This window comes from Uranotaenia lowii, chromosome 3, assembly GCF_029784155.1.
Source record: "Uranotaenia lowii strain MFRU-FL chromosome 3, ASM2978415v1, whole genome shotgun sequence".
NCBI classification, from domain to species: Eukaryota; Metazoa; Arthropoda; class Insecta; order Diptera; family Culicidae; genus Uranotaenia; species Uranotaenia lowii.
Genome location: NC_073693.1, coordinates 365,141,298 through 365,155,020, shown reverse-complemented (window position 1 = coordinate 365,155,020; position 13,723 = coordinate 365,141,298). Strand labels below are relative to the sequence as shown.

Below are 13,723 nucleotides of genomic sequence, written 5' to 3'. Positions count from 1 at the left end.
TAAGAACTCTGGATTCTGTCGTTATAGTGCTTTCAGTTGATTGAAATGATTATGTATTCCGATAGATACTCAACTGCTGCAGCTGAACAAGGGTTTACTCACTAACAGTACGACAAAATATTTACAATAGCCAGAAAAACACTAAAATGTACGTATACACTGTAAATCCCCGGTCCGACCCTAAATTAATTAATAATTTAATATATTTTAGTTTTGAAGCTATTGCTGTCAGAAATACAGTGGTTTTTCTTTGTCCAATCCGGAACAAACTTCAAAAATTTTACGAAGCACTATGGAAAACAACGGTATGTTGTCGAATCCCGACCAGCTAACTTGTGCGGAAATCGCTACAGGAAACTGTCATCTATGTTCCGGATCAGACAGTCTGGACAATCTTGTCGGCTGTGACGAGTGCTCAGTTTGGGCGCACTATGGTTGCGCAGGAGTTTCCTCCGCGGTAGAAGCCACGGATCGTAGTTGGAAATGCGAGCGATGTAAGTCAAAATCTAATTCGGATGTGCCAAACAAACCCAAGTCACGATGTAGCAAACGATCTTCACGCGCCGAACTGGAGCTGCAAAAACTAAAAGAAGAAAAGGATTTGCAACTTAAGGCATTAGAAGAAGAGGAGAAGGCCAGAAGAGAGTTTCAACAAAAGAAAACGCAGATTGAAGCCGAATATCTGCGAAAGAAATATGTTTGTATAGAAGCATCGGAAGAAGGAAGCGTCAAAAGTCGATCGAGTCAGGGTAGAAGTAAACAGATCGTGGAAAACTGGTTGGAGAAAAGCCCGACGGAACCAACACCGGAGTTTGAGCTACCAGCACAGTTATCCGCAGATCATCTACCCAGGTTAACGGATAACATTCGATCGGAAAAGAGTATAATTCCCAACGTAGGGACACCTGAACAATGCAGCTTAATACCAACATCTTCATCTACACCGCATAGCAGGCAGATTCGGCCAACCGCCAGGACACAACCTGCTCCATTGATTTCACAAAATTTGAGGAATTATTTGGATGTAATCCCACCCATTGTTAGTGGCACCACAAATACCCGTCTAGTTCCACGAGTGAGTTTTCCCAATCAAGGAACCTTCCCGAAACCAGCACCGAATGTGGCCTCCTTGGGAAGCTGGGAAGCCTTTAACAGTATCAGTTTATCCGGAAAGTCTTTAAATCAACCGCCAAATGCGCATGGAAGTCCCCTGTCGACTATTACCGAGGAGTCTAGGTTGTCTGATGAGCTTCAGTTGAATCATGCTCAGTCCATACCTAATTGTACACCAATTAGCCTCAACTTTCCTTCGTTGCCCTCTCAAGGAGATACGTTATCTCAAATGAGATTACCGTTCACCCATTCAGTGGAATATCAGGCAGGTTACGCGATGCCCAGAGCGCCACAGTTACTAATTGATGCTTCGGCATCGGCATCAGCTAACACTTTCCGCCCAAATATAAGCCCTATTACCCAACCTGGTTCTAAAGTAACCTGGGTATCCTATCCAGGAACTGCGGTTCCAATTCCAAGTGTAAGTGTCAACTCGCCTATATTACCGACAGCAATTCTACATGATGCTGGTCCAACAACTGGGGATATGTTCCCACAAAACACAAACCTTTCTTTAAACCCATTTAAAACGAACCAAGTAGAGAGAAGCTGTGGACCGACCAGCGCACAGCTAGCTGCCCGGCAAACAATGCAATGCAGGGACCTGCCAAATTTTTCGGGAGATCCAGAAGAGTGGCCACTATTCTTTTGCACGTATAAGAACAGCACCGAAATGTGTGGGTACAATAATGCGGAAAATTTAGCTAGACTTCAGAGATGTCTGACGGGCCAAGCACGAGAATCCGTAAAAAGTCAACTACTTAGTCCCGCACTTGTGCCGGAAATTATTGAAACATTGCAAATGTGTTACGGGCGCCCTGAACTTCTAATCGACGCTATGCTGATGACTTTGCGTAATACTCCGTGTCCGAAACATGAAAACCTTCAATCAATAATTACATATGGGCTAGCAGTGAAAAATACGGTTGCATACATGATGAATGCCGAGCTCGTGGACCATCTCTCAAATCCGTCGCTATTGAAGGAGCTTGTCGGAAAGCTTCCCACTCAATTCCAAATCGAATGGTCACGCTTCAAAAGACAAAGCACGAAAGTCAACGTGGCAACCTTTGGAGAGTATATGTCCGAGCTAGTTGCTGTAACGGCAGATCTAGTAACCCCGAAAAATACTGGTTCCTTAGAGAAAGTTGGAAAGACAGGTCGAAATAACCAGAAACTTTTTTTGCACTCGGATGTCCAAGACACGAACACACAAGAGACCGCAATCGACGATATAGCCCACCAAAAGGCCTGTGCGTATTGTGTAGACCCCGCCCATCAAGTGGCAAATTGCCAGCTATTTCAAGCCCTTGATATTGACGGAAGATGGAAGGCTATCAAGCGTAAAGGAATGTGCTGGACCTGTCTAGTTCCTCACAAGAAATGGCCTTGTCGGTCTAACAAAGAATGTCGAGTAGATGGATGTAGATCTAGACACCACGTTTTGTTACATTCTCCTTCTGGAACTAAACCAAAGGATTTATCCACCCAAGCTCAACAAAAACCTCCGTCCGAAACGGCCCACCAGAATCATCATTTGACATCATCAGAGGCTATGTTTCGTTATTTGCCTGTAACCGTTTTCGGACCAGACAAAAAGATCGACACCTACGCTTTCCTCGACGACGGCTCATCCTCGACCCTTGTTGAAGGCTCGTTAGCTAAAGAACTCGGCGTGTCAGGTCCACGCGATACTTTATGGCTCACATGGACTGATAACATCAGTCGTGAGGAAAGAGAATCTCAGCGTATTTCGTTGGAGATTTCAGGGCGAGGAATGGACAATAAATTCAAGATTGAAAATATACGAACCGTAAAACAGCTGAAACTGCCTAGTCAATCATTCGACTACCTAAAGATGCAAAAGAAGTATTCGCATTTGAAAGGGCTTCCGTTGGAAAGCTACTTTGACGCGGTTCCTAAAATAATTATCGGAATAGATCACGTACACTTGCTCACGACACTCAGGGTCAGAGAAGGACACAGCGGAGATCCAGTTGGTACCAAAACGCGATTAGGTTGGTCCGTATTTGGTAAACAGAAAGAATTTGAATTAGATGAGGTTGGGCTAAACTTTCACATGGAATCCGATCAATCAGCTGTAGGTGAAGATCAATCGTTACATGAATTGATGGGAAATTTCTTTAGTCTGGAGGACCAAGTTGAACACTCGACTCGAGAAACTGCTTCCGAAATTCGGGCTCGTGAGATTCTGGAAAAAACAACAACGCGTATTGGGAAGCGATTCGAAACCGGGCTACTCTGGAAATACGACTATCGTTGTTTTCCAGACAGCTATCCTACCGCGGAACGAAGGTTACGGGGTTTGGAGAAACGTCTGGCTAAAGATCCACAGTTGGAAGAGAATGTGCGGCAACAAGTAGCAAGTTACATCGAAAAAGGTTATGCTCATCTTGCGACGAACGAGGAGCTCGAGCAAACGAATCCCGATCACGTCTGGTATCTACCTTTAGGTGTTGTAAGAAACCCAAAAAAACCAGAAAAAATCAGACTTATTTGGGACGCAGCAGCGAGAACCAACGGCGTCTCACTTAACGACATGCTGGTCAAAGGCCCCGATATGCTTACCTCGTTACCAGCAGTATTGACAAGATTCCGACAGCGAAACATAGCCATAACCGGTGACATCAAAGAAATGTTTCACCAAGTCAGAATCAGATCCGAGGACAAGCAAGCACAAAGATTCTTATTCAGAAATAATCCCGAAACCTTACCACAAATATACGTGATGGATGTTGCAACATTTGGGGCAACTTGTTCCCCTTGTATAGCCCAATTCATCAAGAATAAGAATGCTGAACAGTATGCTGAGACGTTGCCGGAGGCGGTCGAAGCCATAATAAATGGACACTATGTGGATGATTATCTGGAAAGCCTCGATACCCCAGAGGAAGCTGTCGAAAGGATGAAACAAGTTCAATACATACAGCGCATGGGCGGTTTCGAACTACGCAATTTTTTATCAAATTCAGAAGAGGTGTTGGAAGAGCTAGGAGTTACGAATCAACTGATAGACAAGTCTTTGTTACTAGATCCAGGAAAAGATAGAGAGGAAGTATCAGAAAGAGTGTTAGGCATGATTTGGAAACCAAAGACGGATACGTTTACTTTCGGAACTGCGGTGCCACCAGGAATCGAACCATTGATTACTGACGGAACAATACCGACCAAAAGGCAAGTGCTTCGTACGATCATGAGCCTATATGACCCGCTAGGTTTGGTGGCACACTTCATCGTCCACGGAAAAATAATGATGCAGGAGATTTGGAAGTACGGAGCCTCTTGGGACGAACCGATTCCTGACGAGCTTCAGGCTAGCTGGATACAGTGGACAGGGCTCCTGAGAAAACTGAATGAAGTAAGCGTTCCGAGGTGCTTCTTTCCGGGGATGAAATTCCTTTCATCAACTGAACTTCAACTGCACGTACTAGTAGATGCCAGTGAAGCGGCCTTTGCAAGTGTTGCCTACCTTCGAATTGTGGATAACGACACCCCTCGTTGTGCTCTTGTTGCAGCCAAGACAAAAGTAGCCCCACTTAAACCACTTTCCATGCCGCGATCTGAATTGCAAGCTGCGATGATCGGTGCCACACTTATGTCTAATGTTGTAAAAATGATAAAGCTACCAGTAACGAAGCGTTTCCTTTGGACAGATTCTTTGACAGTTTTGTCTTGGTTGCGAACAGATAGTCGGCGTTACCATTCTTATGTTTCGTATCGAGTTGGAGAAATTCTCACAAAAACAACCGTTAGCGAATGGCGATTTGTTCCTTCGAAGTTGAACGTAGCTGATGATGCAACCAAGTGGGGAAATGGACCTAGTTTTTCTCCCGAATGCCGATGGTTCACTGGCCCAGATTTTCTTCATCAATCCGAAGAAATGTGGCCAAAAGATAGAAGTTGTTCTCCGCCTCGAGACGAATTAAAAACTGTGTTCCTTAATCATCATGGACATTTGAGAATACCGCTTGTTGTCTTCGCAAACTTTTCTCGATGGGATCGCTTATTGCGGTCAATGGCCTTTGTAGTAAGAGCCGGAAAAAAATTTAAAAAAATTCCTGCATCTGGACCCATTACTGCAGCAGAGTTTCAGGCTGCAGAAACGTTCCTATGGAAAGAAGTACAAGCAGAGGTATTTGCAGAAGAGTATGCAATCCTGGAAAACAATAAGAAGAAAAATGAGCAACTGCCATTACCGAAATCTAGTCAACTTTACAAGCTATCCCCGTACATCGATGAAGACGGCGTGATTCGAATGAACAGCAGGATTGGGGCAGCCAACTTCGCCCCTTTCGAAGCTAAGTATCCCATTATTCTCCCTAAAAACCACCACCTCACTTACCTCCTCGTCAACAGCTACCACCGGTGCTACCTGCATTGCAATAACGAAACAGTGTGCAATGAAATCCACCAACGTTTCCGCATACCCAATTTACGCGTGGTAGTTAGACATGTAGCCAATAATTGTCCGTTATGTCGAATTCGCAGAGCTAAACCAAAACCACCGATGATGGCCCCTCTTCCGACTGGTCGTCTGGCTCCTTATACCAAGCCTTTCACTCATACGGGAATCGACTATTTTGGCCCAATACTAGTGAAGCAAAACCGTAGCCTGGTGAAACGCTGGGGTGCACTCTTCACCTGTCTAACGATCAGAGCAGTCCACATCGAAATTGTACACAGTCTTTCCTCAAACTCCTGCATTATGGCAATACGGAGGTTTGTAGCTCGTCGAGGATCCCCTTTAGCCTTTTATTCGGACAATGGAACCAATTTCAAAGGAGCAAGCAATATCCTGACTGCAGAATTACGTGAAGTTCACGAAAAATGTGCTACAACCTTCACGAACGCGAGTACTCAGTGGAATTTCAATCCTCCTGTCGCGCCCCATATGGGAGGCGCCTGGGAACGTATGGTCCGTTCAATTAAGGTGGCTATGAATGCGATTGGTGAACATCCTAGGAATCCTTGTGATGAAGTGCTGGAAACCGTTGCGCTAGAGGCTGAAGCTATAGTGAACTCTCGACCACTGACCTATGTCCCTCTTGGAAACACAGATGCCGAAGCACTTACGCCTAACCATTTTCTGCTATACGGAGAAAAATGTATAACGCAACCAATTCGTCCAGTTAAACTTGATGGAGCAGCTTTACGCGATAGTTGGCGCTTGTCACAAACTTTGGTCGATATGTTTTGGCTCAGATGGATTCGAGAGTATTTACCAGTGATTGCTCGTCGCACGAAATGGTTCGACCCAATCAAACCTTTAGAAGCCGGGGATGTCGTCCTTATTGTCAACGAAAAAAGACGAAATGGTTGGGAACGCGGATTGATAGTTGAAGTCGTTAAAGGAGCAGATGGGCAAGTACGGCAGGCATACGTGCAAAGCGGAAATGGAATTATCCGTCGACCAGCCACGGTACTAGCTCTGCTGGATGTTAGTAGTTCAACAGAAGGAAGTTCTTGATCGCCGAAACTACACGGGTGGGGGAATGTTGCGGACCACTGAACATACGTAATGAGCGAGACGTGAGTTCCGAGCGATCTCACCACGAATTGGAAATGTCAGCGCGGCGGATCTTCGAATAGCATATACAACTGTCAACAGGAGCATAAAAAGTAGCTAACGAGTTTATGATCAGTTGTACTCAAGAGGAAGTCAGTGAATTGTAGTTTGAAGTCGTAAGAATTTATTACCATTACATTGAACCATATTATTAAGCTTTTCCATCTCAATATTAGGGCTTAGACGTGGAAGATTTGTAGTGTCAGTTAGGTGTAAATTTATGAACATCTTTTCCCAACTGGTAAGAACTCTGGATTCTGTCGTTATAGTGCTTTCAGTTGATTGAAATGATTATGTATTCCGATAGATACTCAACTGCTGCAGCTGAACAAGGGTTTACTCACTAACAGTACGACAAAATATTTACAATAGCCAGAACAACACTAAAATGTACGTATACACTGTAAATCCCCGGTCCGACCCTAAATTAATTAATAATTTAATATATTTTAGTTTTGAAGCTATTGCTGTCAGAAATACAGTGGTTTTTCTTTGTCCAATCCGGAACAGGGCCTTTTCACACCTTCCAATTTCCTGCGTTCGTCGTCGCACAAATCTGATCCGGCCCGTCAGCAATGAAGTCTATATAGCCTACAACTGGCAAACGCATCATGGCCTGGGCCTTTTCCTTACTTCCTTCCTTCCTTCCTTCGGCGACGGAAACCCACGGTCTCGGCTTCTTTTCTTCGCCACCCCACACCGGAAGCTAGCTTAGCTTTGAGTGGATCCGCATTAGAAGCAGCCGTGATACGATTATGTCTACGTCATTAATTTGTTCCGACCACGAGCGTTTTCTCCTTTTTTTCCCTGCCTGCAACCCACCCCGGGATTCTTCAAGCAACCTCCAAGAAAAAGGGAAAAGAAATCTGTGCATCTCGCCATATCGTATTAACGCCGGAGGATTTTCTGCGCTTTGCTAACACCTAATTACTTCTTGATTCAATTTAGTGTCTCATTTTCCTCATTCTTTTCCATCGGAGGGTAAGTATACACTTTCTTTCTTCTCCTTTCACGAGACTTTCACTCCGGCTTTTCCGCACAAAGATTTTCCATACTTTGAATGAGATTTATTTCTCTGCCTGTCGGTCGTATTTTGTTTTCACTGTTTGTGTTTTCTTTTATTCGGAATGATACCTGCTCTTGCCCTCTAGCTTTGTCCCTCAAACCGTTTCGACTCTTCCCGTCCGGTTGTCTTAATCATTCTGTTCGTGATCATTGCAGAGGCTGTCGCAGTTAACTCTTAAAGGTTCGATATTTAAGGGTAAAATGTTTTTTTCGAAAATACACGTCCAGAAAGATCTTCGAAAATTAGATCCATAAACTGCCTTCGTTTTTTTTTTAAATTTTGGAGCATCTTCAAGGGTTAAACCAACAAAGCAAAGAAACAGAACTTAATCTCATTTTGTTTTTCTTTCTCCAAAAAGAAAACTGCAAATAGTGAAAGTCTTTCCGTCGGTGCTTGCCAAATTCGCATTTCTCATTGCAAACATATAAGAAAAAGACAGACACAGTTGGAGTAAATAAGTAATTGAGAGACAGAGAAGGTTAGAAAAAAAGAAATAACCAAAAATCAACCATCAGAATAAACCGACCCAGCAGCTCGACTCGAAGCAGGAAAGATTGAGAGATTACATTTCACGTTGCAATAAACGTGAAAAATGTTCTCGGATTAATGACTCTTGAATAATTTAATGGGCGGCAGGCAGAATGGGTTTTTTTTTGTGTTTGCCTCTCCTTGCCACGTTTCCTTCATGTTTCAATTCCAACACTTGACATCCGTCGTCGTTCCTTTCAAATAAAAAGCCTTCTTGAAAAAATGTCCCTAAAAAAATTTTTTAAATTTTTTGTTGATATCACTTTGAAAAGCAAGGATAAAATCCTTGAAACAACAAATTAATTTAAACAAAAGTCTTCAATTTGGGAATATTATGGGAAAAAAATTGGCAAAGTTTTGGAATGAAAGTTTCTAGTTTTGTCATTTTTGTCATTTTTGTCATTTTTGTCATTTTTGTCATTTTTGTCATTTTTGTCATTTTTGTCATTTTTGTCATTTTTGTCATTTTTGTCATTTTTGTCATTTTTGTCATTTTTGTCACTTTTGTCATTTTTGTCATTTTTGTCATTTTTGTCATTTTTGTCATTTTTGTCATTTTTGTCATTTTTGTCATTTTTGTCATTTTTGTCATTTTTGTCATTTTTGTCATTTTTGTCATTTTTGTCATTTTTGTCATTTTTGTCATTTTTGTCATTTTTGTCATTTTTGTCATTTTTGTCATTTTTGTCATTTTTGTCATTTTTGTCATTTTTGTCATTTTTGTCTTTTTTGTCTTTTTTGTCATTTTTGTCATTTTTGTCATTTTTGTCATTTTTGTCATTTTTGTCATTTTTGTCATTTTTGTCATTTTTGTCATTTTTGTCATTTTTGTCATTTTTGTCATTTTTGTCATTTTTGTCATTTTTGTCATTTTTGTCATTTTTGTCATTTTTGTCATTTTTGTCATTTTTGTCATTTTTGTCATTTTTGTCATTTTTGTCATTTTTGTCATTTTTGTCATTTTTGTCATTTTTGTCATTTTTGTCATTTTTGTCATTTTTGTCATTTTTGTCATTTTTGTCATTTTTGTCATTTTTGTCATTTTTGTCATTTTTGTCATTTTTGTCATTTTTGTCATTTTTGTCATTTTTGTCATTTTTGTCATTTTTGTCATTTTTGTCATTTTTGTCATTTTTGTCATTTTTGTCATTTTTGTCATTTTTGTCATTTTTGTCATTTTTGTCATTTTTGTCATTTTTGTCATTTTTGTCAATTTTGTCATCCTAGAAAATTTTAACAATTTTGACAATTTTGACAATTTCGACAATTTTGACAATTTTGACAATTTTGACAATTTTGACAATTTTGACAATTTTGACAATTTTGACAATTTTGACAATTTTGACAATTTTGACAATTTTGACAATTTTGACAATTTTGACAATTTTGACAATTTTGACAATTTTGACAATTTTGACAATTTTGACAATTTTGACAATTTTGACAATTTTGACAATTTTGACAATTTTGACAATTTTGACAATTTTGACAATTTTGACAATTTTGACAATTTTGACAATTTTGACAATTTTGACAATTTTGACAATTTTGACAATTTTGACAATTTTGACAATTTTGACAATTTTGACAATTTTGACAATATTGACAATTTTGACAATTTTGACAATTTTGACAATTTTGACAATTTTGACAATTTTGACAATTTTGACAATTTTGACAATTTTGACAATTTTGACAATTTTGACAATTTTGACAATTTTGACAATTTTGACAATTTTGACAATTTTGACAATTTTGACAATTTTGACAATTTTGACAATTTTGACAATTCTGACAATTTTGACAATTTTGACAATTTTGACAATTTTGACAATTTTGACAATTTTGACAATTTTGACAATTTTGACAATTTTGACAATTTTGACAATTTTGACAATTTTGACAATTTTGACAATTTTGACAATTTTGACAATTTTGACAATTTTGACAATTTTGACAATTTTGACAATTTTGACAATTTTGACAATTTTGACAATTTCGACAATTTTGACAATTTTGACAATTTTGACAATTTTGACAATTTTGACAATTTTGACAATTTTGACAATTTTGACAATTTTGACAATTTTGACAATTTTGACAATTTTGACAATTTTGACAATTTTGACAATTTTGACAATTTTGACAATTTTGACAATTTTGACAATTTTGACAATTTTGACAATTTTGACAATTTTGACAATTTTGACAATTTTGACAATTTTGACAATTTTGACAATTTTGACAATTTTGACAATTTTGACAATTTTGACAATTTTGACAATTTTGACAATTTTGACAATTTTGACAATTTTGACAATTTTGACAATTTTGATAATTTTGACAATTTTGACAATTTTGACAATTTTGACAATTTTGACAATTTTGACAATTTTGACAATTTTGACAATTTTGACAATTTTGACAATTTTGACAATTTTGACAATTTTGACAATTTTAGCAATTTTGACAATTTTGACAATTTTGACTCTTTTGACAATTTTGACAATTTTAACCATTTTAACCATTTTGACAATTTTGACAATTTTGACAATTTTGACAATTTTGACAATTTTGACAATTTTGACAATTTTGACAATTTTGACAATTTTGACAATTTTGACAATTTTGACAATTTTGACAATTTTGACAATTTTGACAATTTTGACAATTTTGACAATTTTGACAATTTTGACAATTTTGACAATTTTGACAATTTTGACAATTTTGACAATTTTGACAATTTTGACAATTTTGACAATTTTGACAATTTTGACAATTTTGACAATTTTGACAATTTCAACAATTTAGACAATTTTGACAATTTGGACAAGTTAAATCAATTAGTTCAAACTACCTAAGGTTTTGAAAATTATTAATGAACATCCTGTGGACTTGTCTTTTGTGTTTCTTTATTTTCAAATGATTTGATTTCTTGATTTTTTTTCAAATGTGAATTGCATTTTCCCTTCGATAAACTATTGGTAGAACAATTTCCATCGAAACATTAGTGAGCCAAATTCCGATTGAAACTCAGAGCAAAGTTGCTTAAGAAATCTTCCCGCAGCAATATCAGGCTGTATAAAGTAAAGCATATTTATCCCATGCTTGGAGAGCATTACTTAAGCATGGTATGATGGCAAGCATTGAAAATGCCCGCATTTTCCCGTTGTCGTAATGCATCTCGATTTGAATGTTAAATTACGCCCCAATGGATAAAATTCCAGAACGAAACCATCTTATGTATGTACCTTCAGAGGGTAAACACACATCAGTTCGCCCGAAGACGACCACCGGTGTGAATATGTGCTTCTTGTTAAGTGTATGCTTTGGTAGATAATGCACGGAAAGATAAGTAGTTTAATGAAAAAAATATGCATAGAATTTTTGTATTTTATTTCTGAACTTCCCAAGTTTTCCGTGCTGGGAGCCCTTCGGGGGATGCCTTTCTTTTGCACTTTAGGTTCCACCAAATGGCCCCAAGGATTTCTGCTTTTACTGCAGGGACTTTCCAGGGACAATTGCCCGATAGATAAGACCGGTCTGCCGGTTGCCGCCACTCAGGCAGGCGTGGTGTCGCTGCTGGTACGAATATTGCCTACCACCAGGCGTTCGCAGTCGACTTGTCGTCCAGTCGAGTCGAGATGCATTCACGATCGAGGGCCGAACTAAAGGGAATGTTCGCCTTATTTAAGAAAATCGGGATCCTGAGTTCAGCCCTGAAGCTACTCACGAAATCTTACTGATCCTAAATCTTCCTACCTCTACACAGACACACACATCCGGAACCGGTTCGCAAAATTCCTCGAAAGCTCCGGGAACCAGATAGCAAAACCCGCAAATTGTCTCATTGCACCAAACAGAACCTCGCACATCAGGACACACTGAGCTCACATTACACATTACACATGCTTCATTATGTTGGGTCCTTGTGAATGCAAGAAACGCTTTGGTTGGCTGAAATTGGTTCACCCGATTGGCGTTCGTCGGGCCTTTGCTGCAGCCTGCCTGCTGATGGGGGCCCAAAAGATTACTCCTGGTCCTCGTACATACATGACCAATGACGACGACGACGACGACGACGATGATGATGACGATGACGATGGTACTCGAAAGTAATGGTGCTCGAGATAAGACCCCAATCTCGGGGAGCCCTCATGGAACACAAAACGGAAAGCCGTAAGCAATTAACGAAGAAGCTCCTTCCGATTTAGTTGGTTGGTTGGATGTCGGAGGTTTTTTCCACTTTTGGTTCAACTCTCTGAAACGCCAATCCCGATGCAGCGGAAAATTTTCCGGTGTGCCATTTTAATATATCAGAAGCAGCCCGTGTGCGGAGCTTATGCGGAAATGAATGCGAGTCAAGCTGAAGAAAAGGAAAAAAAAAAAACGAGCGGGCGTGAAAAAAGGCCCCAGGGTGAAGATATTCACGATTTTTTTTCTCACCGTTCGTTGTTCTGCCAAGATTTGCTCTTCGCTTTCCTGCTAGCGTTAACCGATGATTATGGTGTCGGTTTAAGTTTAATACCGCCAAAAGTAAATGGCGGCCGGATGCAAAATTCAAGTTAACCTTCTGTGGTAGTAGGAAGCACTGAGAATAAGAGTTGAAAATTTCCTAGGTTTTTAGGTGTCAAAATTAAGTTCAACTGGATCTTTGAACCCAGGCATAATTTTGAAAAAAATATTGCTAAAATAGTATCAATATTCCCAAAGCAAGTTGTAAGCAAGGTGGCCGAAACCACAGAATAATTTGCTATTTAAACGAATACAAACACATACTGGATCTCAATAAAACTTAATGTTTGCTTGGAGAGATTCCATTTTACTTAACTCTAATCGTTCATCTTCCGAGGATATGATGGCTAACCGAAACTCGATCTCATAACCGTTGGCTTAGAAGACTTGCAGTCTATCCCCTAAGCCACGGGCTGCGGCAAGCACTGAACTTTGAGAAAATTTTCAACACAGGATCTGTATCACAGATCACAAAATTTTGTGTAAAGTCACAGAATATACAGATCATTGAAAATCCATCCAAGGTTTTACTGTCAGGTACTCAAACCAATCGTCAGCTAAATCATTCTCTTTTTACTCACAAAGTGTTTTAGAAGGCAGCTTTATTGTAGCTAGATTAAGGTTGCAGATTGACCGGTTTTATCCGGGTTTGCCCGGAATTTGATTCGAAATTTGGGAACAGTGCAGCCCTGCCCGGTTGCCCTAATTTCTTTGAAAAATGCCCGGATTTCGACTGGATTTTTACACTTTATTTGAAAGGATTTCTCGAAGCCAAAAAAAACATTTAAAATATGTTTTAATGAAAAAAAAATTTTTTTTCTAATTTAATTATTTTGATTTTTGTTGAATCATTTCTGGGTTTTGATAAAATTTGTCCTGATATTGCCCGGATTTTTGGTCTTCAATTTAGAAAT

The 13,723-nt window shown here is 39.3% G+C and overlaps 1 protein-coding gene across 1 annotated transcript; it reads left to right on the top strand.

Moving 5' to 3' along the window:
• The first annotated feature begins 292 nt into the window (after positions 1-292).
• On the top strand, positions 293-6,601 carry LOC129754049 (uncharacterized). Its single transcript, XM_055749908.1, has one exon. It carries the CDS (start codon positions 293-295, stop codon positions 6,599-6,601), a length of 6,309 nt encoding a protein of 2,102 aa, XP_055605883.1.
• Positions 6,602-13,723: the final 7,122 nt, after the last annotated feature.

What these genes read in the sequence shown, in the direction of transcription:
- LOC129754049 (XM_055749908.1), top strand. Translation starts at nt 293, where the DNA reads ATGGAAAACAACGGTATGTTGTCGAATCCCGACCAGCTAACTTGTGCG.